Below are 25,609 nucleotides of genomic sequence, written 5' to 3' on the forward strand. Positions count from 1 at the left end.
GTCACAACCCAGATGCTCAATTGCTCAATTCAGCTGTACAGAGAGAAGTATGGGCGGAAAGTACCAATGAGAAAAGGCACGGGTGGGGGGGGCATCACGTCCGCTTGGTGGGTCGTCCGTGCTCGGGATTTGCTTCCGTGATACACGCTGGAATCCCTCCAGGCCTCTCAAACAGCCCAATTCCAAGTGAGCCCGTTCTTGGAGCGTTCTAGGGCAGTGAGAGAACAAGCGTTTCTCAAAAGCAAGGACATCGGAGAAACCCGAGCCACCAGGTCGTCGGCTAGCCTGCCGCCGGGGCCTCGAGGCCCTGCGTGTCGCCGCAGAGGGGCAGGCTGTGGGGTATGCCGCCCCCTGGGGGCCCGCGGCGGCCAGGCCCCCCCCACCCCCCGGCCTTCCGGAGCCCGCTGCCTCCGCCTCGCGCCGCCCGGGAGGGAGGAATCTGGGGCCCGGGTGGGGGCGGGGCGCGTAGGACGCAAATCTGGGGGCGGGGCCGGGTCGGGGGCGGGGCCTCCGCAGTGCGCTCAGGCGCTGCTGCGGCCACCTCTGCGGGGTCCTAGGCGGCGGCCGCGGCGGAGGGGCAGCCGTCCTGAGGGAAGATGGCGGCGCCCTGGTGGCGAGCCGCGCTGTATGGAAGCCGGAGGTGGCGGGGCCTCAGCACCTCGGGTGAGGGCGGGGGGGGGCCTTGGAGGTCCCCGTATGGCCCGGACCCCGGGGCTGGACCCCGGGGCTCGACCCAGGGTCCGCCCGGGGCCTCACGTCCTGCTGTCTGCCCGCAGCCGCGCTGAGCCGCCGGACCGCCCCTCTGGGGCCGATGCCCAACGAGGACATCGATGTGAGCAATTTGGAGCGGCTGGAGAAATACCGCAGCTTCGACCGCTACCGGCGCCGGGCGGAGCAGGAGGCGCGGGCCCCGCACTGGTGGCGGACCTACCGGGAGCATTTCCGGGAGGAGTCAGGTGCGGGGCGACCGGGGCGGGCGCTGTGGGCGGCGGCCTCGCGACTCGGGGGCGGGGGCGGGGGCGGGGGGAGGGGCGCCGGCGCCCACGTGCGCGCCCTGGGCTCTTTAGCCCCACCAGGGATTTTCACACCTTTTTGGTTCTTCTACTTGGAAGACTCCCTTCCTCCGCTGTTAGAGTTCCAGCTTATCTATACTCCTAAAACCCCTTCCAGACCTCTCCCCACTCCCTTACCCCCACTCCGTGTTAGAAGGGCCCTCTGGGCTCCTCGAATGCCGTGTGTAGCCCTGGCCACACCCTGTCCTGACTCACTTTTCACCGGCCCCCTCCCCAGATTGGATCCCTAAGGACGGGGTCTTACCTGTCTGGACCGCCGTTTGACCCTTGCCCCCAACGTAGTGCTTGGCGCGTAGGTGTGCAGTTCTTTCCTGAATGAAATTGAAAGCTCTGGGCAGAGGGACTCGGGGATCCTGCCCTTGAGCAACCTATTTCTAAGTACATCCTTCTGGAAAGCATTTACGGAGGCAGTTTTATGATCGTTGAGGACACAGGCAGGGCATCTTAGGAGTTGACGCTGGCAGGCCAGGTCCAGGCACCTAGGCAAGGATCCCTAATGCCCAGAGGGATAAAAATCAAACTTGAGCCAGCAGAAGATGAAAGCAGAGTTTTTTGAAAGTATAGAAAGAAAGAAAAAAGAATAGAAAGAGTGCAGGTACGGACAGAGTGTCTGGGAGATTCAGAAAGGAAAGGAGGGAGTCTCCTCTTTGCTTGGGGCCTGAAGGTATTTACTGAGGATTGCGGCCCAGTGCACATGTCCTCAGCCATCCAGAAACAAGTTAGAACAAAGGTGAGGGCCCAAATGTTATTCCTTGGAGCCAAGGGATCTTGGCGTTGAGGTGTCTAGAGCTGGTGGTCTGGAACACATATAGGGTGGCTTCGTCTAGTCATTCTCACCCGCTTCTTCCCTAGATGCTCTGTATTCTAAAGGAGTCATCAATTCCTTGTTACTTAGAAGGGATATTAAGATGCATCTGTAAGTTGGGGGTATGGGCCCTAGCAAAAAATAGTTAACAGAAAGGGGTGTGTGACTGGCTTAGTTGTTAGAACATGCAACTCTTTTTTTTTTTTTTTTTTTAAAGATTTTTATTTATTCGTTCATGAGAGACACAGAGAGAGAGAGGCTGAGACATAGGCAGAGGGAGAAGCAGGTTCCATGCAGGGAGCCCGACGTGGGACTCGATCCCGGGTCTTCAGGATCATGCCCTGGGCCGAAGGCAGGCGCTAAACCACTGAGCCACCCAGGGATCCCCAGAACATGCAACTTGGGATCTGGGTCAGGGTTATGATTTCAAGCTCCATGTTGGGCATAGAGTTTATTTAAAAACACGCACACAGCAGGAAAAGGAGCAAAAAGCAAAGTCCTCCAGTTTCCCTCAGAGTGACTTGCCTAAGCTTCAGTTTCCTCAGTGTAAATTAAAATAATTGTGTCTGTGTCAGAAAATTGTTGTTTTAAAGATCGCAGTCCATTGGATTTTTTTAGGCAAATCCCATCTCTGATGAAGGTTCCACACACCTTACTTATTATTACTGTCTGATGTAAATGGAAAAAGGTATCGGATCGAAAGTCTTCGTGGGCCTTGATACTCAAAGTGTGTTCTGAGACTGGCAGCACAGGCATTACCTAGGAGCTTGTTAGGAATGCAGAATCTCAGGCCCCACACTGACCTGCTGATTCAGAATCTGAATTTTAACAAATTTCCCAGGTGATTTACATGGTGTGTCCATTAAAGTATGAGAAGTGCTTCTTTAAGTCTTTCTAGCTTCAGTTATTTCCCATGACCTAGACATTGTGGCCTGGTTTAGGGATCAGAAAATGCAATCTCCAGTCAAATCCAATTTGCTTAGCAACTGTGAAGCAGACTGCATAGTATGATCTAGTTTTGTGAATTGAAGGGTAGGCTTTACCAGCAGCAGAGCTTGGGCAAGTGCAAGGACTAAGTAAGGACAGGCAGCTGAGACTTGATCCCACTTTCTCCCAACATAACTTTCCTCCCCAGATCCCAAAGACAAGGTTGACATTGGGCTGCCCCCACCCAAGGTCTGCCGGACCCAACAGCTGCTGGAGCGGAAACGGGTCCTTCGGGAGCTGCGGGCCAACTCAGAGGAGGAACGCGCTGCCCGCCTTGGCACAGGTAAGCCCTCCCAGGGCAGAGGCCCCCCCCTACTGTATCCTTGCCCCACCCCAGCATCCTAACGGGCATCATTCCTTACCAGCACGCATCCCGATGGAGGCTGTGCGGGCCGAGTGGGAAAAGACCTGTGGCCCCTACCACAAGCAGCGTCTGGCTGAATACTACGGCCTCTATAGAGATCTGTTCCATGGTGCCACCTTCGTGCCCCGAGTCCCCCTGCATGTGGCCTATGCTGTGGGTGAGGATGACTTGATGCCCGTGTACCACGGCAATGAGGTCACTCCAGCAGAGGTAACTGCTTACGCAAGCCCCTCCCTGCGCTGTGTTTACGGACACATCCCACCACAGGACCACAGACAACTCCTTGAAACACAGAGGAGGTTTTTATGGTGGTTAAGGGCACAAGCCTGGCATCCATGTAGGCTCGTTTGGGGTTTTGTTCTTCTCTGTCTTCTCTCCCTTTGGATTTCCTGCTAAACTCCACCATGATAATTAGGAAGGAATATGAGAGGAAGGGAAAAGAAGCTCCATCTTGGCACACTCCTGCCACTACCCCATTGTAATCAGAGTGCCCTCCTAGCCCCTGTCCATTGATGTGAAGGCCACCTCATGGTTCAGATAGAGAGCTGGCTAGGCAACTCTGCAGAGATCTTTCTATAAGCTTCTTTTTGCTGACCTGCCCCTCAAAGGACTGTCAGGGACATTTGGATCAGGGTGGGTTCTCCCTTCTCCAAAGCTCCCTCAGACTCCTGTCCTCCAGAAAGAAGGCCTATTTCCAGCAGCTTTTCTGTCCCTGATGGGGGTGACACCTTTCATGTTGTTTCCCCACCAGGCTGCCCAGGCCCCGGAGGTGACCTATGAGGCAGACAAGGGCTCCATGTGGACACTGCTGCTCACCAACTTGGGTAGGTACCTAGGGCTCACCAGGCCTCCTACCTCCCTCACCTCCCAGGAGCCAGGGCTCTGGGGAGCCAGGGGTGGAGCCAGGCTGGAAGGGCAGCAGGGCCCGGCAGTTACTAGGGTCTGTTTGTGTACAGATGGACACTTGCTGGAGCCAGATGCTGAATACGTCCACTGGCTGGTGTAAGTACCTGGGATGGGGAAAGAGGTCAGAGGCATGTGAGGAGGCCTTGGGGGCAGCCCCAGTGGTCCAGCGGTTTAGCGCCGCCTTCAGCCCAGGATGTGATCCTCGAGACCCGGGATTGAGTACCATGTCGAGCTCCCTGCATGAAGCCTGCTTCTTCCTCTGCCTATGTCTCTGTACCTCTCTCTCTCTCTCTCTCTCTCATGAATAAATAAATAAAATCTTTAAAAGAAAAGAAAAAAGAGGCCTTGGTATCCTGGAGAGGGCTGCACCAGAATTTCAGTCTCGGCTCCACTGTGGATTAACTATGAAACTTTTGATTAACCTCCTACCCCAGGGGGCAGCCCCTCACCTCTGCTTCCTGATGCTGTCAAGAGGCCTGTGATCCACTGGCTGAAGACAGGTCTGGAAGAAAAACCAGGCAGTAGGGTTTAGCTGTTCCCACAGGCCTCTTGGTCTCTGGAAATTCATTTCCTAATCTATAAAACTAGGGTGATGCCACCCCATGCCTTAGCCACCCTGAGGGGCTCTATGACAGTATAGATAGGAAAAGGACGGTGGAGGCCTCTAGCAGCTGGGACTGCCCATGCTGGGCTACTTTTGTTTTCTCTGTGGCCTTTGGCTCTGGAGCCAGGGGGGCAGAGGTCAGGCAGCTAACCCTAGCTTTAGAGCTTCTAGGTAATTGGAGCCAGTGACTGGGAGGTTGGTTTCCATCATTTTTAGTCAACTGCAGTTAGCAATCTGTGCAGCAGGACCCCCACAGAGAGTTCTATCTAGGGCAGGTACAGTGGCCATCGTAGTGTCGGGGATTGGCAAACACTCCTTGACAGACCCCAGAACCTTCAGTAAAGAGAGATGCAGCCCAAGTGGTATGGCTTTGTAGCCTGAATAGCTGTGGTGACCCCACCAGCTCCCCATGGCCTGGTAAACAGGCTGCTAGACCTTACTCTCTTCCTGACCATTTCTAGGACCCCCATTCTCAGCCTCTGAGCCCCTACTGTTCCCTTCATAAGTTTGTAGTCTATCCGAGGGTTCACAGAGCCATGCCTCCTGCTTGACTATTGAATGAAGATCATTTTAGGGTTTGTCCTCCCAGGGAGTGGTATCAATATCTAGGGAAAATGTGGATGGGAATGTTTCTGCTGCCACCTTCCTTGAGTGATAATTCATGGACACTTTTCCTCCCACCAGAACGAACATCCCAGGCAACAGTGTGGCTGAAGGACAGGAGACTTGTCCCTACATGCCCCCTTTCCCTGCCCGAGGTTCCGGCTTCCACCGCTTTGCCTTCCTGCTCTTTAAGCAGGATAAGCCAATTGACTTCTCTGAGGACACCCGGCCCTCACCCTGGTAATATATGCCCCCTCAGCCTTGTAGCCCCCATACACATTTCCTCTGCCCTCTCAGGCCACCTCCCCAGGAATGGTCTGTTGTGCTCAGTTCTCCTGTCTCTTAACTTCAGCTTGAGACGGGCCGAGGGAGTTATGCTAGGCAGATCCTAAGGGGCTTCTCAGGATTGCCTATGGGGCTGGAGGAGGGGTGTGGGGCTCTGATGTCTCATTCTTTGCTCTTAAAACGTCCTCATCTTATAGCTACCAGCTGGCCCAGCGGACCTTCCGCACTTTTGATTTCTACAAGAAGCACCAGGAAGCCATGACACCAGCTGGGCTGGCCTTTTTCCAGTGTCGCTGGGATGATTCAGTGACCCACATCTTCCACCAGCTTCTGGGTAAGGCCAGAGTGGGCTGGGAGACAGGGCAGGGGCGGCTGGCCTGAGCTCACAGAACTCTCCTGACGTGCCAGGGAGAAGTGCCCCTGGGAGGCATGCCATTCCTTGGGTGGGTGGCTGGGCAGTCGCAGGCCAGCAGCAGTTCACACCCATACCCCCTCTTCCTACAGACATGCAGGAGCCCGTGTTTGAGTTTGTGCGGCCACCCTCTTACCACCCCAAACAGAAGCGCTTCCCCCACCGGCAGCCCCTGCGCTACCTGGACCGGTATAGGGACAGTCACGAACCCACCTACGGCATCTACTGAGTGGCCAGAGTGCCACCCACCTCAAAGTGGACTGAGCCTCTCAGGCTCCACCAGCAGGAACAATAAAGACCACTCTACTGGGCCACGCTCTGGGCTCTAGCGCCTGCCTGAGGCAGCCCCTTTGTGGCCTTCTCAGGCCCAGGCTTTGGAAATGAAGAGAGCTCTCTGAGGATAGTGGCAGGGATGGGACATGTGAATAAAGATGATTTTTTTCAAAAAAAAAAAAAAAAAAAGATTTTTTTCTGTAGCTGGTCTGGGTCTGTGTTCTGGAAATGCTCCAACCCCACGATGAATCTGTAATGCTTCATGGATGGAAAGAGCCCTGCCTCCCACCTCAGTTCTGCCTCTAGAGAATATTGAGCCCTGGGATCAAATGGCTGTAGATGGATATAGAAGAAAGGCAGTGGGGCTTGGCTGCTCCCATATGTCTCTAGAAAGAGCTTTTGCCACCCATGAGCATTGGCCCCTTACTGGGAATTCACAGCATGGTGGCAGGCTCCTGGCATCTGGCTGGGATGCTTTGAATGAGAAGCAGGTCTCAGACCTCTGGGCACACCTCTCCTTGGGGCCCAGAAATCCCCTGCACCCTTGCTGGATCCTAGGAGTATGATTTGTCCTCTACCTAACCAGTCAAAAGGAGACCTTCCTTTCCCATGAAGAGGAGCTTCCCATACTACAACACAGAAGACTGAATGCTGCATTGCAGTGAGAGGGCACTCTGCCTCAAAATTAGGACAGGTTGGTTAGGAAAATTAGCCCTACATCTGCTCAGTCCGATGAGCACACTGCCCCAGGGCAGGTGCGACAGAGGATCCCGGGCTTCCAGAAGAGCTCCCTCCTGCAAACAAGGAACTCCCCAGCAGGGGGCCCACACGGAGAAGATTCCAAGAACAGCTGAATGTCGCTTTGGGCTTTCAGTAAAGGGGGGTATGAAAACCGTTGATTGGTCTCTGTGTTGGTGACCAGAACACAGTTTACTTTTTTTTTTTTTATGTGCTTTTTCTAGTTTTTTTTTTTTTTAAGATTTTATTTATTCATGAGAGAGGCAGAGACATAGACAGAGGGAGAAGCAAGGCTCCATGCAGGAAGCCTGATGTGGGACTTGATCCGGGAACTCCAGGATCGCGCCCTAAGCCAAAGGCAGACGCTTAATTGCTGAGCCACCCGGGCGTCCCCGAACACAGCTTACTTTAAAAGAACCAAAATTTGGTAGCCTACAGAAAGGAAACACTCCAATATGGCAAATGCCTGAAACAGCTCAAGGAAAAGGGCAGCGGAGAACCTCGGGTCCGGAGCGTATAGGGAACATGAGCTCTGTGCTCAGTGCTCTTACTGACAGGCGCAAACCCTGGGAAGTAGCTCCTGTTATCCAGGTTACGGATGAGGGGCCCAGAAGGGGTTCTGTGGGGGCCCTCAGCCAGGAGGTTCCCAAAGGTTCCCGTCCCTGGAGGCGGGGGCCGCACCCCTGCAAGGGAGCTGCTTAATGAGGGTTTCGAGAAGCGGGATGGAGCTCCCAGAGCGGGGCCACAGGGACTACCCGGACCTCAAACCCCCATCCTGGGGTGGCATGAGACGGCTCAGAGCCTGGGCAGAGGGGAGCAAGCACGCGCGGCAAGGGCCCAGGCGCGGGTGGGGGAGAGGCAACAGCTGCTCTCCTCCGCTAGGCGGGCCCACGCTGCTCCCCGCCACCCCGACGCCTCGTGCCCCCGCCCGCTCCCGGAGGCGCCCCGCCCCGCCTTCTCCCGCGGGTCGCGACCCGCCCGCGTTTAGAGGCACCGCCCCTGCACCGCCCTCCTCCCGCAGGCCCCGCCCCCGCCCCGTGCCCCGCACCGCCCACCTCCGGAGGCCCCGCCCCTGCACCGCCCCTCCCGCAGGCCCCGCCCCCGAGCCGTGCCCCGCACCGCCCACCTTCGGAGGCCCCGCCCCTGCACAGCCCCCGCCCCGTGCCCCGCACCGCCCACCTCCGGAGGCCCCGCCCCTGCACCGCCCCTCCTGCAGGCCTCGCCCCCTGAGCCGTGCCCCGCACCGCCCACCTTCGGAGGGCCCGCCCCGCCCCCTCCTCCCGCAGGCCCCGCCCCCGCGCCGTGCCCCGCCCCGCCCACCTTCGGAGGCCCCGCCCCGCCCCCTCCTCCCGCAGGCCCCGCTCCCGCGCCGTGCCCCGCGCCGCCCACCTTCGGAGGCCCCGCCCCGCGCGCCCTGAGGTGCCGCTGCCGCCATGGCCGCGCACGGGCTAGAGGACAAGCTCACCTGCTCCATCTGCCTGGGGCTCTTCCAGGAGCCGGTGACGCTGCCCTGCGGCCACAACTTCTGCAGGGCTTGCATCCGGGACTGGGGGGGCCGCTGCGACAAGGCGTGCCCCGAGTGCCGGGAGCCCTTCCCCGACGTCGCCGAGCTGCGCCGAAATGTGGCGCTCAGCGCCGTGCTCGAGGTGATGCGCGCCCGGGCCGCCCCGGCCCCCGGCTCCGAACCTGCCGCGACCCCCGGCGCCGCCCCGGCCCCTGGCCCCGGCCCGGGCGCGCGCTGCCCCCGACATGGGCGGCCACTCGACCTCTTCTGTCGCACCGAGGGTCTCTGCGTTTGCAGCGCGTGCACCGTGAACGAGTGTCGCCTCCACGAGCGGGCGCTGCTGGACGTCGAGCGTCGGGAGCGCGAGGTGACCCGGGGTGCCCCGCCCTGTCTCTGGGCGCCTGGGCTGGGGCGGGCTGCTTAAGCAGGAGAAGGCTTTGGGACGTTTGTTGTATTCCCGAGTAAGAGGACAAACAGGTGCTTGGAGTAGAGATTTCGGAGCTGGTGACAGGCCCAAGGTGAGACCCCAGGCCTGAGTGGCTGAAATGGAGTGAAGGTTCTGCGGGTGAGGAGGTCAGGGAGTCCGGAGCCAATGTTGGAGGATACCATCGTGGCTTCAGAAGTCAGAGACTGAGGATGAGTTGTTAGTGCTGAGGCTGAGCATGAAAGTGCAGTGCCGCCCGCAGGTGACAGCAGCAGGAGGGAGGGAGTGGCAGGTGGCACAGGCGCACCGAAGGAGCTCGTGTTCCCCTAGAGCGGGGTGAAGTTCTATGGGGTGTGAGAGGACCCCTGGCCATCCTGGGGGACAGTCAGATGGAACCAGCAGAGCGCGTCCTGGGTGTGGCACGTTGTACAACACTGAGGCCTTGGGTCCTGGGCAAAGACACAGGAATTGAGCTTTGGAAGATCTGATGCCTTTGGCCAGATTGTCCGTTTCTCTGTCTTGTTTTCTCATCTGTAAAGTGGGGATCACGATGGCTCTTGATCTCCTTGTCAAGTGCAGCTGGAAGAAGCAGAAGCAAGGCAGGCTCTTGACCAGGGGCAGGGAATGATGCTTTGCCCTGCTCCCATGAAAGCACAACATTGTGACCCTCATGGGTACCAGAGGAGTCACAAATATGGGTGCCCTCTTCTACCCCATGCCCAGAGCTGGGGCTGAGGCCTGACTGGGTATTTGGAAGAACCCACCCATGCAGACACACGTACTACACTGTCCGCTGGTCAAATAGCTTTGGTGCTTTGAGTTGTTGCCCCTTCCCTGCAAGGCTGCCTAAGCCAGAAGTACTGCTTCCACCGTTTATTGGCTGGGGGTAGTGTGGGGTGGGTTGTTTTGGGTTTTTTTTAAGATTTTTTTAAATTTTATTTATTCATGACAGAGAGAGAGACAAGGAGAGGGAGAAGCAGGCTCTGTGCAGGGAGCCCGATGTGGGTCTCAATCCCGGGTCTCCAGGATCACACCCCCGGCTGAAGGTGGCACTAAACCACTTGGCCACCGGGGCTGCCCTGGGGTGGGTTTATAGCCCAGAGATGGTGGGTGCTGTGCCCCAGGTTCCTCAGCCTGCAAGATGAACTGGAGGTCAGGTTTAAAGCCCCAGGCCTCTGCTCTGCCTGTGTACCGCCCTGCTCCAGGTTAGGAATGGGCTTAGTCTGGGTCTCTCTGGGACTCTGACCCAGTTCACCCCGAGGCTCAGACCAAGGCCACTGTTCTGTGGGCTGGTCCACTGGTCAGCCTTTTGCCTGGGGTGGCACAAGGAGGGGGATGTCCCACATCTGCAGGTGTTTGTTGATGGAGGGGAGGACTTCACAGCCATTCCCAGTCCCCTCTTGTCACTTGTTCCCTGGTGGGCACCACAGGCCCAGCTGAGAGCCATGTTGGAAGTCACCCAGCAGCAGGCCACCCAGGCCGAGAGCCAGCTAGAGGAACTGCAGCGGCAAAGCAGCCAGATCCAGGTACAAGGCCTGTCTGTTTGACCCCTACTACATCCTCATGCTGTGTCCTTCAGGCAGCCAGCAGTGGGTCCCTGGGATGCTGGGTAGGAGGTGTCAGCTGCCTTGAAAATGCCTCCTGGGGGATCCCTGGGTGGCGCAGCGGTTTGGCGCCTACCTTTGGCCCAGGGTGCGATCCTGGAGACCCGGATCGAGTCCCACGTCGGGCTCCCGGTGCATGGAGCCTGCTTCTCCCTCTGCCTGTGTCTCTGCCTCTCTCTCTCTCTCTCTCTCTCTGTGTGACTATCATAAATAAATTAAAAAAAAAAAGAAAAAAAGAAAATGCCTCCTGGCAGCAGGGAGAGATGGACTGAGCAGAGTTGGGGGGGAAGGTCACAGGGGCCCCTGCTCCCCACATCCCCACCCCTCAGTCCAAGGGCAGCCTTGGCCCTGACCACCCGAGGCAACTCCATCACCCACTCAGAGCTCAGCCCATACCCTGGCCTCCGCCATCTCTGGCAAGTTCAGCTGCCTGCTCCAGGCCCTGGAGATGCGACGGGCCCTGGCCCTGGAGGACATCAAGGCGGCCAAGACACAGGCCCTAGCGCAGGCCCAGGATACAGAACAACAACTGCGGGGCCACCTGGAAGCCCTGTCTCGTTATGACCACAGGGTCCGACACGTCCTGGAACACTTGGATGACCGGACCTTCCTCCAGGTACCAGGCCCCAGGACAGCAGGTCGGGGGATGGCATCCCGGCACCTCGCCCAAAAGCTCACTGTGGGTGTCCCTGGGGCCCAGGAATCCCAGCTCCTGGCACCCCCGGAGCCTCTCAGGCCTCTGACTCCTCTGCGGTGGGACGGAGAGCAGCGGCTGGCCAGCCTGAAGGAGTCTCTGAGCCGGCTGTGTGGCCTCCTGCTAGATGAGGGGGGCCCCCGCAGGGCACCAGCAGAGACCGCCAATTTGGGCCCCGTGGGTAAGGCTCACCCCGATCCCTCCCTACCCCTCGGGGCCCAGCCGGCCCTCCCACGGCCCACGGGAACAGGATCAGGACTCTACCCCCATGAGCTCTGGTCCCCATCACTGCCCTAAGACTTCTTTGTCTCCTAGAGGCCCCAGGTCCCCTGGCACCAGTCCCAAGCCCAGTGTGTCCACTGAGGAGGAAACTCTGGCAGAGTAAGAAGACTGGCATGTGTGCGTGCGCATACGCATGTGTGCATTGTGCGTTCGTGTGTCTACGTGTGCGTGTGAGCATTTGCACAGGTCTGTGTGGCCCTCTGTGTGTACCTGGGGGCACGGGGGGCATGTGCTGGGACTGCCCTGCCCTTCCTGGGATCTGGCCTGGCCCCCCCTCCCCGCACATCTGTCACAAGATGTAAGCCTCTTACACGTGGAGCCGATACGGGGGTAAGGAGATTCTGGGCACGAAAACCTGGGATCGCTTATGCTTCTTCCACTTGTTACGAAGTTAGGTTATTTTGGGAAGCCTGTTTCTTCATCTTTGAAATGAGGTAAACGGAAGAGGTCCCCCTTGCAGGCTACCTGCTGTGGTGACATCTGGTGCTTGGTCTGCTTGCTGTACACCCAAGTGTGTGGCTTGGCCCTGCTGGAGCTTCAGTTGCCATCTCTCCCTCTGGGGGCAAGATGGTGGACATGCACAGGTGTCCACCCGCTCACCTCCGTCCCTCTGTCCTGACAGATTATCGAAATCTGACCTTCGATCCAGACAGTGCCAATCGCCACCTCTACTTGTCTCGGCAGGACCAGCAGGTAAAGCACCGCCACAAGCCCCGGGACCTGGCCGGGCCAAGCAGCTTCGAGCTCTGGCAGGTGCAGTGTGCCCAGAGTTTCCAGAGCGGGCGACACTACTGGGAGGTGCGTGCATCTAACCACTCAGTGACCCTGGGCGTCGCCTATCCAGAACTGACGCGGCGCAAGCAGGGTCCCCACACAGACAACATTGGGCGTGGGCCAAGCTCCTGGGGGCTCTGTGTTCAGGAGGACAGGGTGCAGGCTTGGCATAACGGGGAGGCCCAGCACCTCCCAGGAGTGTCAGGGCGGCTCCTGGGCATGGATTTGGACCTGGCCTCTGGCTGCCTCACCTTCTACAGCCTGGAACCCAAGGCCCAGCCTCTGCATACCTTCCATGCCATCTTCACCCAGCCCCTCTACCCTGTCTTCTGGCTCCTGGAGGGTAGGACCCTGACCCTGTGCCATCGGCCTCAGGCCAAGCTCCCTCCAGAGCTCCAGGAAGAGGCCTCGAGCCCAGCGGAGGAAAGCACAGGATGAAGCTCTGGGCCAGGAACAGGTGCCACCGTGCTTGTGTGACCAAGAGCTGCCCAGCCCCTAGCTTGGGGGCCTGAGGCCACAGCTATAATGGGACCAGCTTTTGGCCACAAGATTGACTCAGAAGGAGGCCGGGCCACTTGGAAAGAGAGATTGGGAGGATGCCCCCAAAATGGAGTTCACTTTTTCCAACATCATGGAAGGGCACGGGGACTAGGAAGGGACTAAAACGAGGACCCTGCCTGAGGAGAGCGCACTTCTCGGCACTGCCTGGGCCTCGAGGTGGGTGCAGCGCCTGTGGGCTTCTGGGGCTGCAGGAGAGCTTGTGCAGTTGGGGCCTCACCCATGCTGCCATGCAAACACCCCGCAGCCGCTTGCCTCCCATGCAGATGACGTAGATCATAGGCATTTGGCGGGAGGCGAGAGGGCCCAAAGCACAAGCGATTCTGGAAGAAACCTAGAGAAAAGTGATCTTTATCTCTTTTCTCCCTCTTTTTTTTCTTAACAATTTGATACACCTTAGTCTCTTATACATCCTTGTGATTGCATTTTATAAACACTTGTATTTTTCGCATTCTGTTATCTAGCATAGCCATTTCTCACGGGATTAATATATTTTCCTGCACCACTGCAATATAAACAGTCTTCCCAAGGACTGTTAGAATTTACTTCCCCACTACGGGCATCTTCCACTTTCCAAAAGTTCAAGTTCTGCCACTTAGCTTTTATAAAAGACCTATATTGGTGTGGTTTCAAGTTTCTTCTGCTTCATGAAAAGAGGTACGATTGTAGGTCTTTTGTAAGGCACAGTGGCAGCGCCGCAAACTTTTGGAAGAGCCAGAGATGCTCGTCCCAGTGTGCTGTTTTTGCTCATGAAAGATTTCATATCGAACATTCCAGTTGTTTTATTTGGGGCTGTAAAAATGTCACCGCAATGCATATTTTTGAGCAGGAAGCTTTGGCCATATCCATGGCTACATATGTAGGCGGAATTCCCAGCGGAGTTCCTCAACCGAAAAAAAATGAGGGGCACCTGGGTGGTGCAGTTGGTTGAGCGTCTGACTCTTGGTTTCTGCTCAGGTCGTGATCTCAGGGTCATGAGATGGAGCCCTATGGGGTCCACGCTCAGTGAGGGGTCTGCTTAAGACTCTCTCCCTCTCCCTCTGCCCCTACCCCCTTAAATAAATAAAATCTTTAAAAATAATAATGATGAGCACTTGAAGATTTTATTTTTATACAAATGGCCAAAATGAAGCAACCTTGAGTCAGGCGGACTCTTCCCCACCCCACCCCCACCAGCCAGCTTAGCTGGACACAGCCTCAGCCCCTGTCACCCCTACCCAGGGTGTGGGGATTAAATGCAGTGATGAGTGCAGGTGCCAGGACAGTGCTGGCTTCCTCTGTTTTTGCTACTCAGGAGGTGCTTTCTTGAAGATCCCTGGACAGGCATTTGTGTTTCTGGAACTGGTGCTGCTGGGACCTAAGGCAACTGTAATTTTGTTACTTAAAACATTCCACTTCTTGGGCAGCCCAACTGGCTCAGCGGTTTAGCACTGCCTTCAGCCCAGGGTGTGATCCTGGAGACCCGGGATCGAGTCCCAGGTCAGGCTCCCTGCATGGAGCCTGTTTCTCTCTCTGCGTCTCTCATGAATAAATAACTAAAATCTTTAAAAAGATTCAACTTCTTGACCTGGGTGGTGGTTACAAGGATGTTGGCCTTATAACTATTTATGCTGTACATGTATGCTTTATATACTCAGGAATAATTATTTTACAATAAATTCTTTATTTTTTATGTTTTCATAAACAACAAATTTTTTAAAGGATGACACATGCAAAAACACATACTCCAGAAAAACACAAAATATTTTTGTAGGGACACCTGCGTGTAGCGTCTGCCTTCAGCTCAGGGTATAATCCTGGGATCCAGGATCGGGTCCCACATCAGGCTCCCTGCATGGAGCCTGTTTCTCCCTCTGTCTGTGTCTCTGCTTCTCTGTGTGTCTCTCATGAATAAATAAATAAATATTTTAAAATATAGATTTTTTTTTGTATTTGTGAAAAATATATCTCTTTCCCATATTGTAATCTGGTGCCAGCCCCCCACATTCAATCCTGCAGCTACCTCCCCAGCTAGCTCCCTGTTCAAGGGTGGGGCCAGGCCTCTGACCAGTACACCCTGGGCAAAGAGCTTCTAAGAAGACTCCTAAGTTGGGGACTCTGCAAACATGGGGCAGGGGCTCTGGCACCAAACAGCCAGATGGGGAGAACTGCTGGGCAGGTGGGTTGACAGTTGCTGAGAGACCCAGCAGGGGAGGAATCAGGATGGGGCTGGCCCAGCAGCTGGCATCGATGGCTGTCCTCATGTAGAGTCTAACCATCACCACCACAACCAACCTCCTGCCATCCCAAAGCCCCATTCGTGTCCATGTCCCATTGGCTGTGCCCATGCTCTGAAAGGGGGAGAGAAAGGAAGAACAGCCCCCTCTGCTTCTGTGGTGGGAAAGGTTTGGGGTCTTTATTCTATGATACTACCTTTTATCAGATTGTTAGCCTTTCCGTGTTGTTCTGTGGGAGTGTTCCTTATTGTGACCCTTCATCTTTATCTACATGTGGTGAGATGCTACTGCCCTTTTTGTAGATTGTTTTTCAAGTAGGTGTGGGGCAACCCTTTGCAAATCTGTTGGAGAGCTGCTTCAAATGAAATGCCCCCGATCCACCTGACTCTGACAGAAGTCTGTCTCCTCCGTGGGAAAAACACACTGGGAAGAGGGAAAAAGAGCATGGACTTTGGGGTGTAACATTTGTAAGGGCAGGACACTAGATTAGCCTGTAGGTGTTTCCGGTATATCTGCCTCGCCGCTCTAGATCTGAGCTTCTCTGAGGCAGAATCAGGACGATGGGCACACAGGCAGGATAAGGCAGGGCAGAGGGACAAGAGAGATGTTAAAAGATATGGGACTTAGATGTCCAGGGAGATGAGGGGGTTGGGTTGAAGGCTTGAGTTCCCCAGGCAGGAAAGGATGGAGGGAGCAGCATGGTGCTGTAGGTGTGGCTTCAAGTACCATGGGCCTGGAAGCTAGAAGACAGTGGAGTCAGGCTTCCTGAAGGCAAGGGATTCTCTTTTTTTTTTTTAATTTTTTTTTAATTTTTATTTATTTATGATAGTCACAGAGAGATAGAGAGAGAGGCAGAGACACAGGCAGAGGGAGAAGCAGGCTCCATGCACCGGGAGCCCGACGTGGGATTCGATCCCGGGTCTCCAGGATCACGCCCTGGGCCAAAGGCAGGCGCCAAACCGCTGCGCCACCCAGGGATCCCAGGCAAGGGATTCTCATTCGAGAATTCCATACCCAGCCCAACTGCCAGTTGGTGTTGGAGCCTGAAAAATTACTTTTGTGGGCATTTTCACATCCATCCTCAGGAATCCCCCAGAAGATGTGCTCTTCCAAAGTAAAGAAGTAAATTCATTGAAGGGGAAGGAAGACCTGGGACCCAAGCAACAAGTAATCAACACAGAAGAGAAGTGATAGAGAATTGAAGTCTCCAGAAACTCCAGCATAAACATCCCCACACATGTTCAAGGTTTATGAGCACAGGGTTTACGGATGAGGAAGTAAATGCCAAAAGAAATAGTTAAGAAGGCAGCCTGGGTGGCTCAGTGGTCTAGTGCCAACTTCAGCCCAGGGCATGATCCTGGAGACCAGGGATTGAGTCCCACATCAGTCTCCCTGCATGGAGGCTGCTTCTCCCTCTGCCTGTGTCTCTGCCTCTCTCCTCTCCCTCTCTCTCTCTCTCTCTCTCTCTCTGTCTCTCATGAATAAATAAATAAAATCTTTAAAAAAGAAAGAAATGGTTAAGAGTTGAAACTGGTGGTCGCGGGAGCAGGCCTCATGAGTAGGTGGGACATGCAACTGCCAGCTCTGTTATAAACCTCATTAAATTGTTTACTTTGTAAACTCAATTATTTTGAAATGAATACAAATTAAAAAAAAAAAACTTTTAAGTAGGTCAAAACGAGGTGCCTGGCTGGTTAGTCAGAAGAGCATTCAACTCTTGATCTTGGGGTCATGCATTAGCCCCACGTTTGGTGTAGAGGTTACTAAAAAAAATAGATAAACTTAAAAATATATATATCGAAACCATTGAGTGCTACTGTGGAACCTGGCTTGGATCCCATTTCAATTTCATAGATGTAAGCGAGGCTGGGAATGGCTTGCTCATTACTCCCATTTTTGGACTGCTTTTGCTTACTTTTGTTTCAGTTTTTTTTTAAGATTTTATTTATTTATTCATGAAAGACAGGGAGAGAGAGAGGCAGAGACACAGGCAGAGGGAGAGGGAGAAGCAGGCTCCATGCCGGGAGCCGGATGTGGGACTCGATCCCGGGACTCCAGGATCACGCCCTGAACTGAAGGCAGGCGCTAAACCACTGAGCCACCCAGGGATCCCCACCTTTGTTTCAGTTTTGCCTTTCTTTTTTTCCCCTTTCAATGAATACTCCAGCCATGTAGACAAGTTCATATATGAGATTTAGGATTATTCTCAGGTCACACTTTTCTGGGTTTAAATTCTCCCCCCTCCACAGGATGAGCTGTGTGACCTCTGGCAAAATGCACAACCGGTTGGAATTCCATTTCCCATCCTTCATGACATAGTTCTTGCAGGGGCAGAGTGAGATACGGGTGTGAGCATGTTCCTGCCGACGTCAAAAACACCCATTACCTTTCCCCCTCAGGAGCCAATTCATTCCAAAAAGAATTAACATGTCAGGCAACCTTAAAGCTCCGATAATGGAAATGAAGTATTAAAACACCACTGTCTTGACAAATCACATCTCTGAGCTTTCCTAGGGAAGCGGCTCTTCCTAAGCATGCACCCTGGGGTGCTCTGGGGTGGGAGCAGAAGGTCGGCCGGCACCTATGAACACTCCCCAACCCAAGTGGCACCCCTCACCCCTCCAGAACCAGGCTGGTCTGTGGTCTCCGCAAGACCGGGCAGCCTGGCTTGCAGCCGGGCAGCAGGGTGGTGCTGATGTCTGAGCCTCCAAACTGTTCCTGGGTCTTGGCAAACAAGGGACAGTCATGATCAAGAAGTGATCCCTGTGGAAACCAACGTATGGAACTCATTACCCGTCTTCCTGCCAAACTGGGCACACCCAGGCCGGTTCCCCCTGCTACTCCTCTGCTGCAAGATCTGTTCCCGCCTTAGTTTCTGCACGCCTGAGTCCTAGCAACGCATGAAAGCCCAGCTCAGATGCCACCTCCTCCACACAGGCCTCCATGATCCGCCCTCCCTTCCCGTGAGTCCCCCAGGATTGCACCCCTCATTTAATATTACACAGACCTTAGTTTTCTTCCCTCCTTCCAGGAAAGACATAAGGCAGCTCTGCATAGCATCTTTCTAAATTAGACAGTTTTTTAAAGATTTTATGTATTTATTCATGAGAGACCCAGAGAGAGAGGCAGAGACATAGGCAGAGAGAGAAGGAGGCTCCCAGCGGGGAGCCTGATGTGGGACTCGATCCCAGGACCTGATCCAAAGGCAGACGCTCAACTACTGAGCCACCCAGGTGCCCCTAAATTAAACATTCTTAAGCTGGGGGTCTTGATGAGAAAATTCTCTGTATTTTCACTGTTCTCTAAACTGAAATTTAACATTTCTTTCTATTACAAATGGAAAGAACACACTACGGAGGAGTTAGCAATTCTGTGACTTGTCACCAACAGAAATTACAGATATTTTCATAGCACGTTATGTGGCGACAGAGTAACTGAAATATCACTTATGTTTATCACTATTTCAAAAATACATTATTAGCCTCCATCAGTATTTGTTATTTATTGGGTTAAAGAAATACATATGGGGCATCTAGGTGGCTCAGACAATTAAGCATCTGTCTCCGGCTCAGGTCATGATCCCAGGGTCCTGGGATCAAGCCCCATGTTGTCTGGCTCCCTGCTCATCAGCGAGGCTGCTTCTCCCTCTCCCTCTGCCTGCACCTCCCCCTGCTTGTGCTCTCTGTCTCTCTCCCTCTGTGTCAAATAAATACATACCGTCTTTTAATTTTTTTTCAAAAAAAGAAATACATACAACTCTATCACAAATTTATTTTCTTAATATTTTGTACCTGTATTTCAGTATAATCAGTCTCCATGGAATCTTGCACATTTTGTTTTGTACATTTGAAAGCATAACTTTGGAAAAGGCTGCACCAGGCTTTGAGAGGAGCTCCGGTGTGATGAGAAAGGTTAAGCCCCACTTATGGATGGAACACCCCTCCTCACCCTTTTATTCCTTCCTCTTTGGACTCTTGCCAGCAGGAGGTCTGGGGGGGGGACCTTTTTTTTAAGGAACTTTTAATTTTAGAATAATTGTAAATGTACAAAAAATTTGCAAAGATAACTCAGAGTTCCCAGATACCTCCCTCCTAACTTCTTCTTTTGTTAACATCTTACATAATTATGGTGCATTTGTCACAATTAAGAGCCAGTATTGATACATTAACTACAGTCCATAATTTATTCAAATCTTCCTAATAGTTTTTCCTTAATGTCTTTTCTGTCTCAGAAATGCATCCAGAACACATATAACATTACTCATCACATCTACTGAGGCTCTTCATGGCTGGGACAGTTTCTCAGACTTGACCCCCTACTATTTGTGTGTATGTGTGTGTGTGTGTGTGTGGCCATTTTTTTTGAAGGTTTTGAGGAGTATTGGCCAGGTATTTTGTAGACTGTCCCTCCACTGGGATTTGTGTGATGTTTTAATCATGATTAGACTGGGCTATGGGTTTTGGAGAGGAAGACCATCCTATACAGGGTGCTTAGTGTCAACATGACTTATCACTATTGACAGTGACCTTGATCACTTGGCTGAGGTCCTGCTTGCCAGGCTTCACCACTATAAAGTGATTCTTTTTTTTTTTTTTCTTTAAGATTTTATTTATTTATTCATGACAGACACAGAGAGAGAGGCAGAGGGAGAAGCAGGCTCCCCGCCCAGAGCCCGATGTGGGACTCAATCCTGGCACACAACACTCAACTGCTGAGCCACCCAGGCATCCCTATAAAGTGATTCTTTAGCTCCCTTTGGAAGAAAGTCACTGTGCGCAGCCCACGTTTAAGAAGTAGGAAACTGGGCCATCTAGGAGTATGTATAACAGTTACTTTGAATTCTTCTGAATGGGAGATTCTGTGCTCCTTTGTTTATTTACCCAGTCATTTATTTACATCAGTATGCACTCACGGGTGTTTATTTTATACTTTGGGTTATAAGCCAATACTACTTTATGTTGTTGCCATTTTTTAAAAAAACAACATTATTAAGTGCATGGCTGGACAAGCCTTAAATGCCTCCGCTCGGGGAGCCCACACCTCAAGCCCCAGGCACAAGTGCCTGCGCCCCGGGGTCCTGGAGGGAAACTGAATTATCTCAGACAAGGGACTGGGAGGGTGACATCGACTTCCCGTTTCAAGTTTAGAAAAGCCCGAGTTCCCCACAGGGGTAAATAGAGTCGCTAAGGGGCAAAAACAAGCGCACATCAGCGGTTCATTCTCAACAGCTCAGGAACTTGGCTAACAAGGGCGGCGGGGAGGTCTGGAGCCGGGGGCGGCCTTGAGGGGGGATGAGGGGTGCCGGGGGGTGCCGGGGGGTGCACTCCCCGTGTGCCGCCCTCCCCTTGGGCCGGGAGGCACGGTCGTCCGGGGGCCCCTCGGGGTCACACGGGGCCGGAGCCGCGCGCGCAGCCTGGGCTGGGGCCGGTGTCCCGGGCCCCGGGGGCGGGCCGAGCGGGGGACGGAAGGGGGCTGGGCCCTTGGCCCGGGTCCCGGGGGCGGGGCCGCAGCGCGCGGGCCGGGGCCCTCCCTGGGCGGGAGCAGAGCAGGCGGCGCCCGGGCGGCCGCGGAGCTATGGACGGCAGCGGGCCCTTCGGCTGCCCCATCTGCCTGGAGCCGCTCCGGGAGCCGGTGACGCTGCCCTGCGGCCACAACTTCTGCCTGGCCTGCCTGGGCGCGCTCTGGCCGCACCGCGGCGCGGGTGGCACCGGCGGGCCCGGAGGCGCGGCCCGCTGCCCGCTGTGCCAGGAGCCCTTCCCCGACGGCCTGCAGCTCCGCAAGAACCACACGCTGTCCGAGCTGCTGCAGCTCCGCCAGGGCTCGGGCTCGGGCTCCGCGCCCGGGCCCGGCCCGGCCCCGGCCCCGGCCCCGGCCCCGGCCCCCGAGCCCACGCCGCCCAGCGCGCCGCCCAGCGCCCCGGAGCCCTCGGCTCCCTGCGCGCCCGAGCCCTGGCCCGGCGGCGAAGAGCCCGTGCGCTGCGACGCGTGCCCCGAGGGCGCCGCCCTGCCCGCCGCGCTGTCCTGCCTGTCCTGCCTCGCCTCCTTCTGCCCCGCGCACCTGGGCCCGCACGACCGCAGCCCCGCGCTGCGCGGACACCGCCTGGTGCCGCCGCTGCGCCGGCTGGAGGAGAGCCTGTGCCCGCGCCACCTGCGGCCGCTCGAGCGCTACTGCCGCGCCGAGCGCGTGTGCCTGTGCGAGGCCTGCGCCGCCCAGGAGCACCGGGGCCACGAACTCGTGCCGCTGGAGCAGGAGCGCGCGCTCCAGGAGGTGGGCGCAGGCAGCGGGGGCGGGGGGGGGGGGGTGCCAGGGCGGGCGAGGGCCGAGCGGGGGTGGGGGGACCATGGATCCAGCCCCCTGCCCTTCCCTGGTAGGGCCCTAATGCCCTCTAACCTGGCCCTTTGGCGTCCTTTCCAATACTGACAATGTCACCCATCCATCCACTCGCTGTGGGACGTTCTGCTCGAGTTGGGAATGGGGGTTGGAGGAGCCCAGAGGGAACGCGAGAAGGACTGGAAGGGCAAGCAGGGGCCTGAAGCCCGGTCCAGTGACAGGGAGCAGTCAGGACCGCGGGGTCCCCGCCTGCTGATTCTGGCCTCTCCTCCGCCTAGCCCTGGGCCGGCTTCTTGGCGGTCCCAGGTCACATTTGGCCTGGGCTGAGGCATCGGGTTTAGATGGGTGTGGCAGGCAACAGGAGTGTGGCAGAGGGTGGACCTAGCATACAGACCGCTCTTGTCCAGCTGTTCCGGGGCCGGGGAGGGAGCATGTGCTCTCAGGCCGTCAACCACCTCCACCCCCAGTTTCCTTTGGCCTCCAGCCTAGTCTTGGCGCCTCTGGCCTTGGGATTTTCCGTCTCTCCTGCCTGGAGCAGTGACTCATAAGACCCAGGGGATTTGCCCGGAATCCCCATTTTTCAGGCCTGGAATGGGGATACAGACTCTTGGGGGGACAGTGATCCCCGAGACAGCTGAATGCCCTCTGTGTAGCACCTACCCCACTCTCTCTGCCTCGTCCTCACTGAAGGAAGTTCTCCAGCGAGTTCAGCGACATTGAGGAGCAGGGATGGCCCTGTGCTTGCCCATTGGTCAGAGAGTCGAGGCACAGAGCCCACAAACCTGCCCAGCCTGTGCTCTCCCCAGACATTTGGGAATGGCACCCACCTGGGCTCCAAGCACCTCTGGCATATTATGGGATGTCATGGCCACTCCCAGTCCCACCTGTGCACACATATCACTCCCGGGTCATCCCTCTTCTCCCCCTTGGTGAGGCCTGGTAGCCCAGAGTAGGGCTGTGGCCACTGCCAGGCCCCATGCTGATTAAGGGTATCACCCACAGGCGGACCAATCCAAAGTCCTGAGTGCCGTGGAGGATCGCATGGATGAGCTGGGCGCTGGCATTGCACTGTCCCGGCGCACGGTGGCCCTCATCAAGGTCGGACCCCACGCTGACCCCGTCCCCGTGCAGTCCTGCAGCAGGCTCCTGGCAATGAGCTGGTAGCACGCTATGGTCCTCTCCAAAGAGGCCTGTGCGCAGGGCACTGTCTGGTCCTGCTGAGCATGAGCAGCTCCTCTAACCTGGCACATAGATCCAGGACAGCCGGGGCTGGTCCCTCTATCCCCGCAAGAGGGCAGGGTGGGAAGGATGGGGCCAGAATCACACTGCTCTTGCCCTCATCCTTGTCCCCTGTGTCGTCCCGAGCAGAGCGCAGCCTTGGCAGAGCGGGAGAAGGTGAGCCGACTCTTCACCGAGGCTGCGGCCATCCTGCAGGGCTTCCAGACAGAGGTGCTGGGCTTCATCGAGGAGGGGGAGGCCACCATGCTGGGCCGCTCCCAGGGTGACCTGCGGCGCCAGGAGGAACAGCGCAGTAGGCTGAGCCGGGCCCGCCACAACCTCAGTCAGGTCCCCGAGGCCGACTCGGTCAGCTTCCTGCAGGTAAGAACAGCTCTCCTGGGCCAGAGAGGGCACGGGAGGGGGTCAGGCAAGGAGTGGGGAGGGCAGGCGGGGCTGCCTGGGCTCCGGGGCTGTGCCATCGTCCCACAGGGCTCCCCCCGCAGCCCAAGGAGCTGGAACCAGCAAGGCCTCACTAGTCATTTCTCTGGCACAGGAGCTCCTGGCATTGAGGCTGGCCCTGGAGGAGGGGTGCGGCCCTGGGCCCGGCCCCCCGAGGGAGCTCAGCTTCACAAAATCCTCCCAAGCCGTGCGAGCGGTGAGAGATGTGCTGACGGCGGCCTGTGCCAGCCAGTGGGAGCAGCTGCGGGGGTTGGGCGGTGATGAAGATGAGCTGCAGAAGTTGGGCACGGAAGGTGGGTGCCCCCCAAGTGACTCACCCTTCCCCAGGCTCCCCACACAGGGCCCCAGGCCTGGCACCCGTTCAGGAGTAGAAGATGGAAACTGTGTGCCTGGCACAGGGTGGGCCCCAACTCCTACTGGCGAGCAAAGCCACCGATCCGGCCCCTGCGGCCACAACCCAAAGGATCAGGGGGTCAAGGGAGCCCCTCCTGCCCTGCCCTTGAGTTTCAGAGGGGCTGGGCGGGGAGGGGGTGGAGCAGGGGCAGAACCCAAGGACCAGGCTTGCATGTGAGGACGGAGTCCCATATTTGGGTGTGTGCCTGTGCCCAGGTATTGGCCGGGAGGATGCAGGAGGAGAGGGATTTTGGTCACAGGCTCAGGGGAGAAGCACCTTGCATCCCTGCCCAGCCACGGGCAGCTGGAGCGAACCCCTCCCCTGTCTCTTCTGCAGCAGATGCCGAGTCCCAAGACCCCGATAGCACCAACAATGTGGAGAGTGAGGCTCCCAGGGATTACTTCCTCAAGTGTAAGTGGACGCCTGGGCTCTCCCCTCTGCCCGCACCAGGCCCTCCAGAGGCTGCTGGGCTGGGCCCTACTGCACAAAGGCTTGGATTCCCTCCTTCCCCTCCCACCCCATTCTTTCTGGGGGGAACTGGGTCAGCTCACTGGGTGCTCTCCGGGGGGGCTGAGTCATGCTGGTCACGAAGGCGGGGGGTGGGGGGCCGTGTTGAGGGAGGTGGTCATCTGGCGGAGAGGCTATCCCACCTGCCCCCAACCCTGAGCCCCATGTCTCTCTCCTGTCCCCCGGAGCAGTCGCCTACATCGTGGACCTGGACAGTGACACGGCAGACAAGTACTTGCAGCTGTTTGGGACCAAAGGTGTAAAGAGGGTGCTGTGTCCCATCAACTACCCTGAGTCACCCACCCGCTTCACCCACTGCGAGCAGGTGCTGGGTGAGGGCGCCCTGGACCGGGGCACCTACTACTGGGAGGTAGAGATCATCGACGGCTGGGTCAGCGTGGGGGTCATGGCCGAAGACTTCTCCCCGCAAGAGCCCTACGATCGGGGCCGGCTGGGCCGCAACGCCCATTCCTGCTGCCTGCAGTGGAATGGACGGAGCTTCTCCGTCTGGTTCCACGGGCTCGAGGCGCCCCTGCCCCAGCCCTTCTCACCCACCGTCGGGATCTGCCTAGAATATGCTGACCGAGCCCTGGCCTTCTACGCCGTGCGGGACGGCAAGATGAACCTGCTTCGGAGGTTGAAGGCCTCCAGGGCCCGCCGGAGCAGCTCCCTGGCCTCCTCCATCGACCCCTTCCAGAGCCGCCTGGATGGCCATTTTGCAGGACTCTTCACTCGCAGGCTCAAGCCTGCTTTCTTCCTGGAGAGTGTGGACGCCCACCTGCAGATCGGGCCTCTCAAGAAGTCCTGCATATCTGTGCTGAAGAGGAGGTGATGCCGGAGGGCATGGGGCCTCCTGCAGTGTTTCTGCTCCTGGGAAGCTAGCTTCTCTGCACACCCCCATCTTGACCCCAGGGAACGGCACTGTGGAGTCCCCCACCTCCCCAGGCTTCTCATTCCTGGAGGCCTCCTGGGCCTTCCACCTCTCAAGGGGCGTCCCCCAGACCCCTTGAAATGCCCCTCAGACCCTGTCCCCCTGTAGGCCTTGTTTCTGGGAGAGAAAGCCAGAGCGGGGACAGATCCAGGCTACCCGGTCCCTCCTTTCCCAGGTTCCTGGGACAGTGCCTGGCACATAGTAGGTGCTGAATAAATATTTGTTGAATGAATGACTCCTTTTTCTATCCTTCTCTCCACCCATCAGGAATTCTCATCTTTGGAGAGCTGATCTTGAAAGGCAGGAGGTCCCAGGATTCCTGGGGGGGAAAGTGGGGGGTGGGGAGCCCTGGCCCAGAAGGAGGGGCTGAAAAGAGCTGCCTGCCCTTTGGGGCAGCCCTTCTCCTGGTTCTGGGCAGGGGCTGCTAGAGGTGGCTTCTCCAGAGGGGGCCAAGCCCCCCAGTCCTTCCGGCTGCTTGAGTGTTTGTTTCGTGGCCCGTTCCCATGAGCTATTTTCATCCTTGATGCCACAGCCCGGTTCTAGACCTGCCTTCTGGGGTTTGTGCCCAGGGCTAAATGCAGAGCACATACCCCCCAGGAGCAGGGCACCACTCCTGGGTGTGGGCAAGAAAGTTTGAGAGATGGGATGCCTGGGTGGCTCAGCG

General features: G+C 56.5%; 3 protein-coding genes and 1 long non-coding RNA gene across 7 annotated transcripts; 3 read left to right on the top strand and 1 right to left on the bottom strand.

Annotated features, from left to right (window-relative positions):
• Nucleotides 1-111: 111 nt before the first annotated feature.
• Nucleotides 112-8,590, bottom strand: LOC112920811 (uncharacterized). The gene is made up of 3 exons (XR_011999506.1): nucleotides 8,516-8,590; nucleotides 1,318-1,384; nucleotides 112-208 (listed from the first exon to the last, which is right to left on the bottom strand). It is a non-coding gene; the product is annotated as an uncharacterized lncRNA (long non-coding RNA).
• On the top strand, nucleotides 170-6,513 carry MRPL38 (mitochondrial ribosomal protein L38). Of its 2 annotated transcripts, none has more exons than XM_072746585.1 (9): nucleotides 170-339; nucleotides 777-956; nucleotides 3,014-3,148; nucleotides 3,231-3,439; nucleotides 3,981-4,053; nucleotides 4,186-4,231; nucleotides 5,424-5,582; nucleotides 5,825-5,961; nucleotides 6,132-6,501. In XM_072746585.1, exons 2-9 carry the CDS (start codon nucleotides 812-814, stop codon nucleotides 6,266-6,268), a joined length of 1,041 nt encoding a protein of 346 aa, XP_072602686.1. In that variant the 5' UTR covers nucleotides 170-339; nucleotides 777-811; the 3' UTR covers nucleotides 6,269-6,501. The 2 variants fall into 2 exon arrangements, with proteins under 2 accessions (XP_072602686.1, XP_025855561.1); XM_025999776.2 differs by lacking the exon at nucleotides 170-339 and adding an exon at nucleotides 503-663 and having other exon boundaries at nucleotides 6,132-6,513.
• Nucleotides 8,441-14,807, top strand: TRIM65 (tripartite motif containing 65). 2 transcript variants are annotated; one of them, XM_072746584.1, is made up of 6 exons: nucleotides 8,441-8,921; nucleotides 10,409-10,504; nucleotides 10,965-11,198; nucleotides 11,283-11,457; nucleotides 11,592-11,657; nucleotides 12,181-14,807. In XM_072746584.1, exons 1-6 carry the CDS (start codon nucleotides 8,484-8,486, stop codon nucleotides 12,768-12,770), a joined length of 1,599 nt encoding a protein of 532 aa, XP_072602685.1. In that variant the 5' UTR covers nucleotides 8,441-8,483; the 3' UTR covers nucleotides 12,771-14,807. The 2 variants fall into 2 exon arrangements, with proteins under 2 accessions (XP_072602685.1, XP_072602684.1); XM_072746583.1 differs by having other exon boundaries at nucleotides 10,965-11,457.
• A 5,826-nt stretch (nucleotides 14,808-20,633) lies between these two features.
• TRIM47 (tripartite motif containing 47) lies at nucleotides 20,634-25,177 on the top strand. 2 transcript variants are annotated; one of them, XM_025999772.2, is made up of 6 exons: nucleotides 20,634-21,373; nucleotides 22,439-22,534; nucleotides 22,805-23,035; nucleotides 23,208-23,406; nucleotides 23,847-23,918; nucleotides 24,206-25,177. In XM_025999772.2, the coding sequence occupies exons 1-6, from the start codon at nucleotides 20,681-20,683 to the stop codon at nucleotides 24,844-24,846; spliced, it is 1,932 nt and encodes a 643-aa protein (XP_025855557.2). In that variant the 5' UTR covers nucleotides 20,634-20,680; the 3' UTR covers nucleotides 24,847-25,177. The 2 variants fall into 2 exon arrangements, with proteins under 2 accessions (XP_025855557.2, XP_025855556.2); XM_025999771.2 differs by having other exon boundaries at nucleotides 20,635-21,373; nucleotides 23,844-23,918.
• The last annotated feature ends 432 nt before the right edge of the window (nucleotides 25,178-25,609 follow it).

Source organism: Vulpes vulpes, chromosome 2, assembly GCF_048418805.1.
Source record: "Vulpes vulpes isolate BD-2025 chromosome 2, VulVul3, whole genome shotgun sequence".
Lineage (NCBI taxonomy): Eukaryota > Metazoa > Chordata > Mammalia > Carnivora > Canidae > Vulpes > Vulpes vulpes.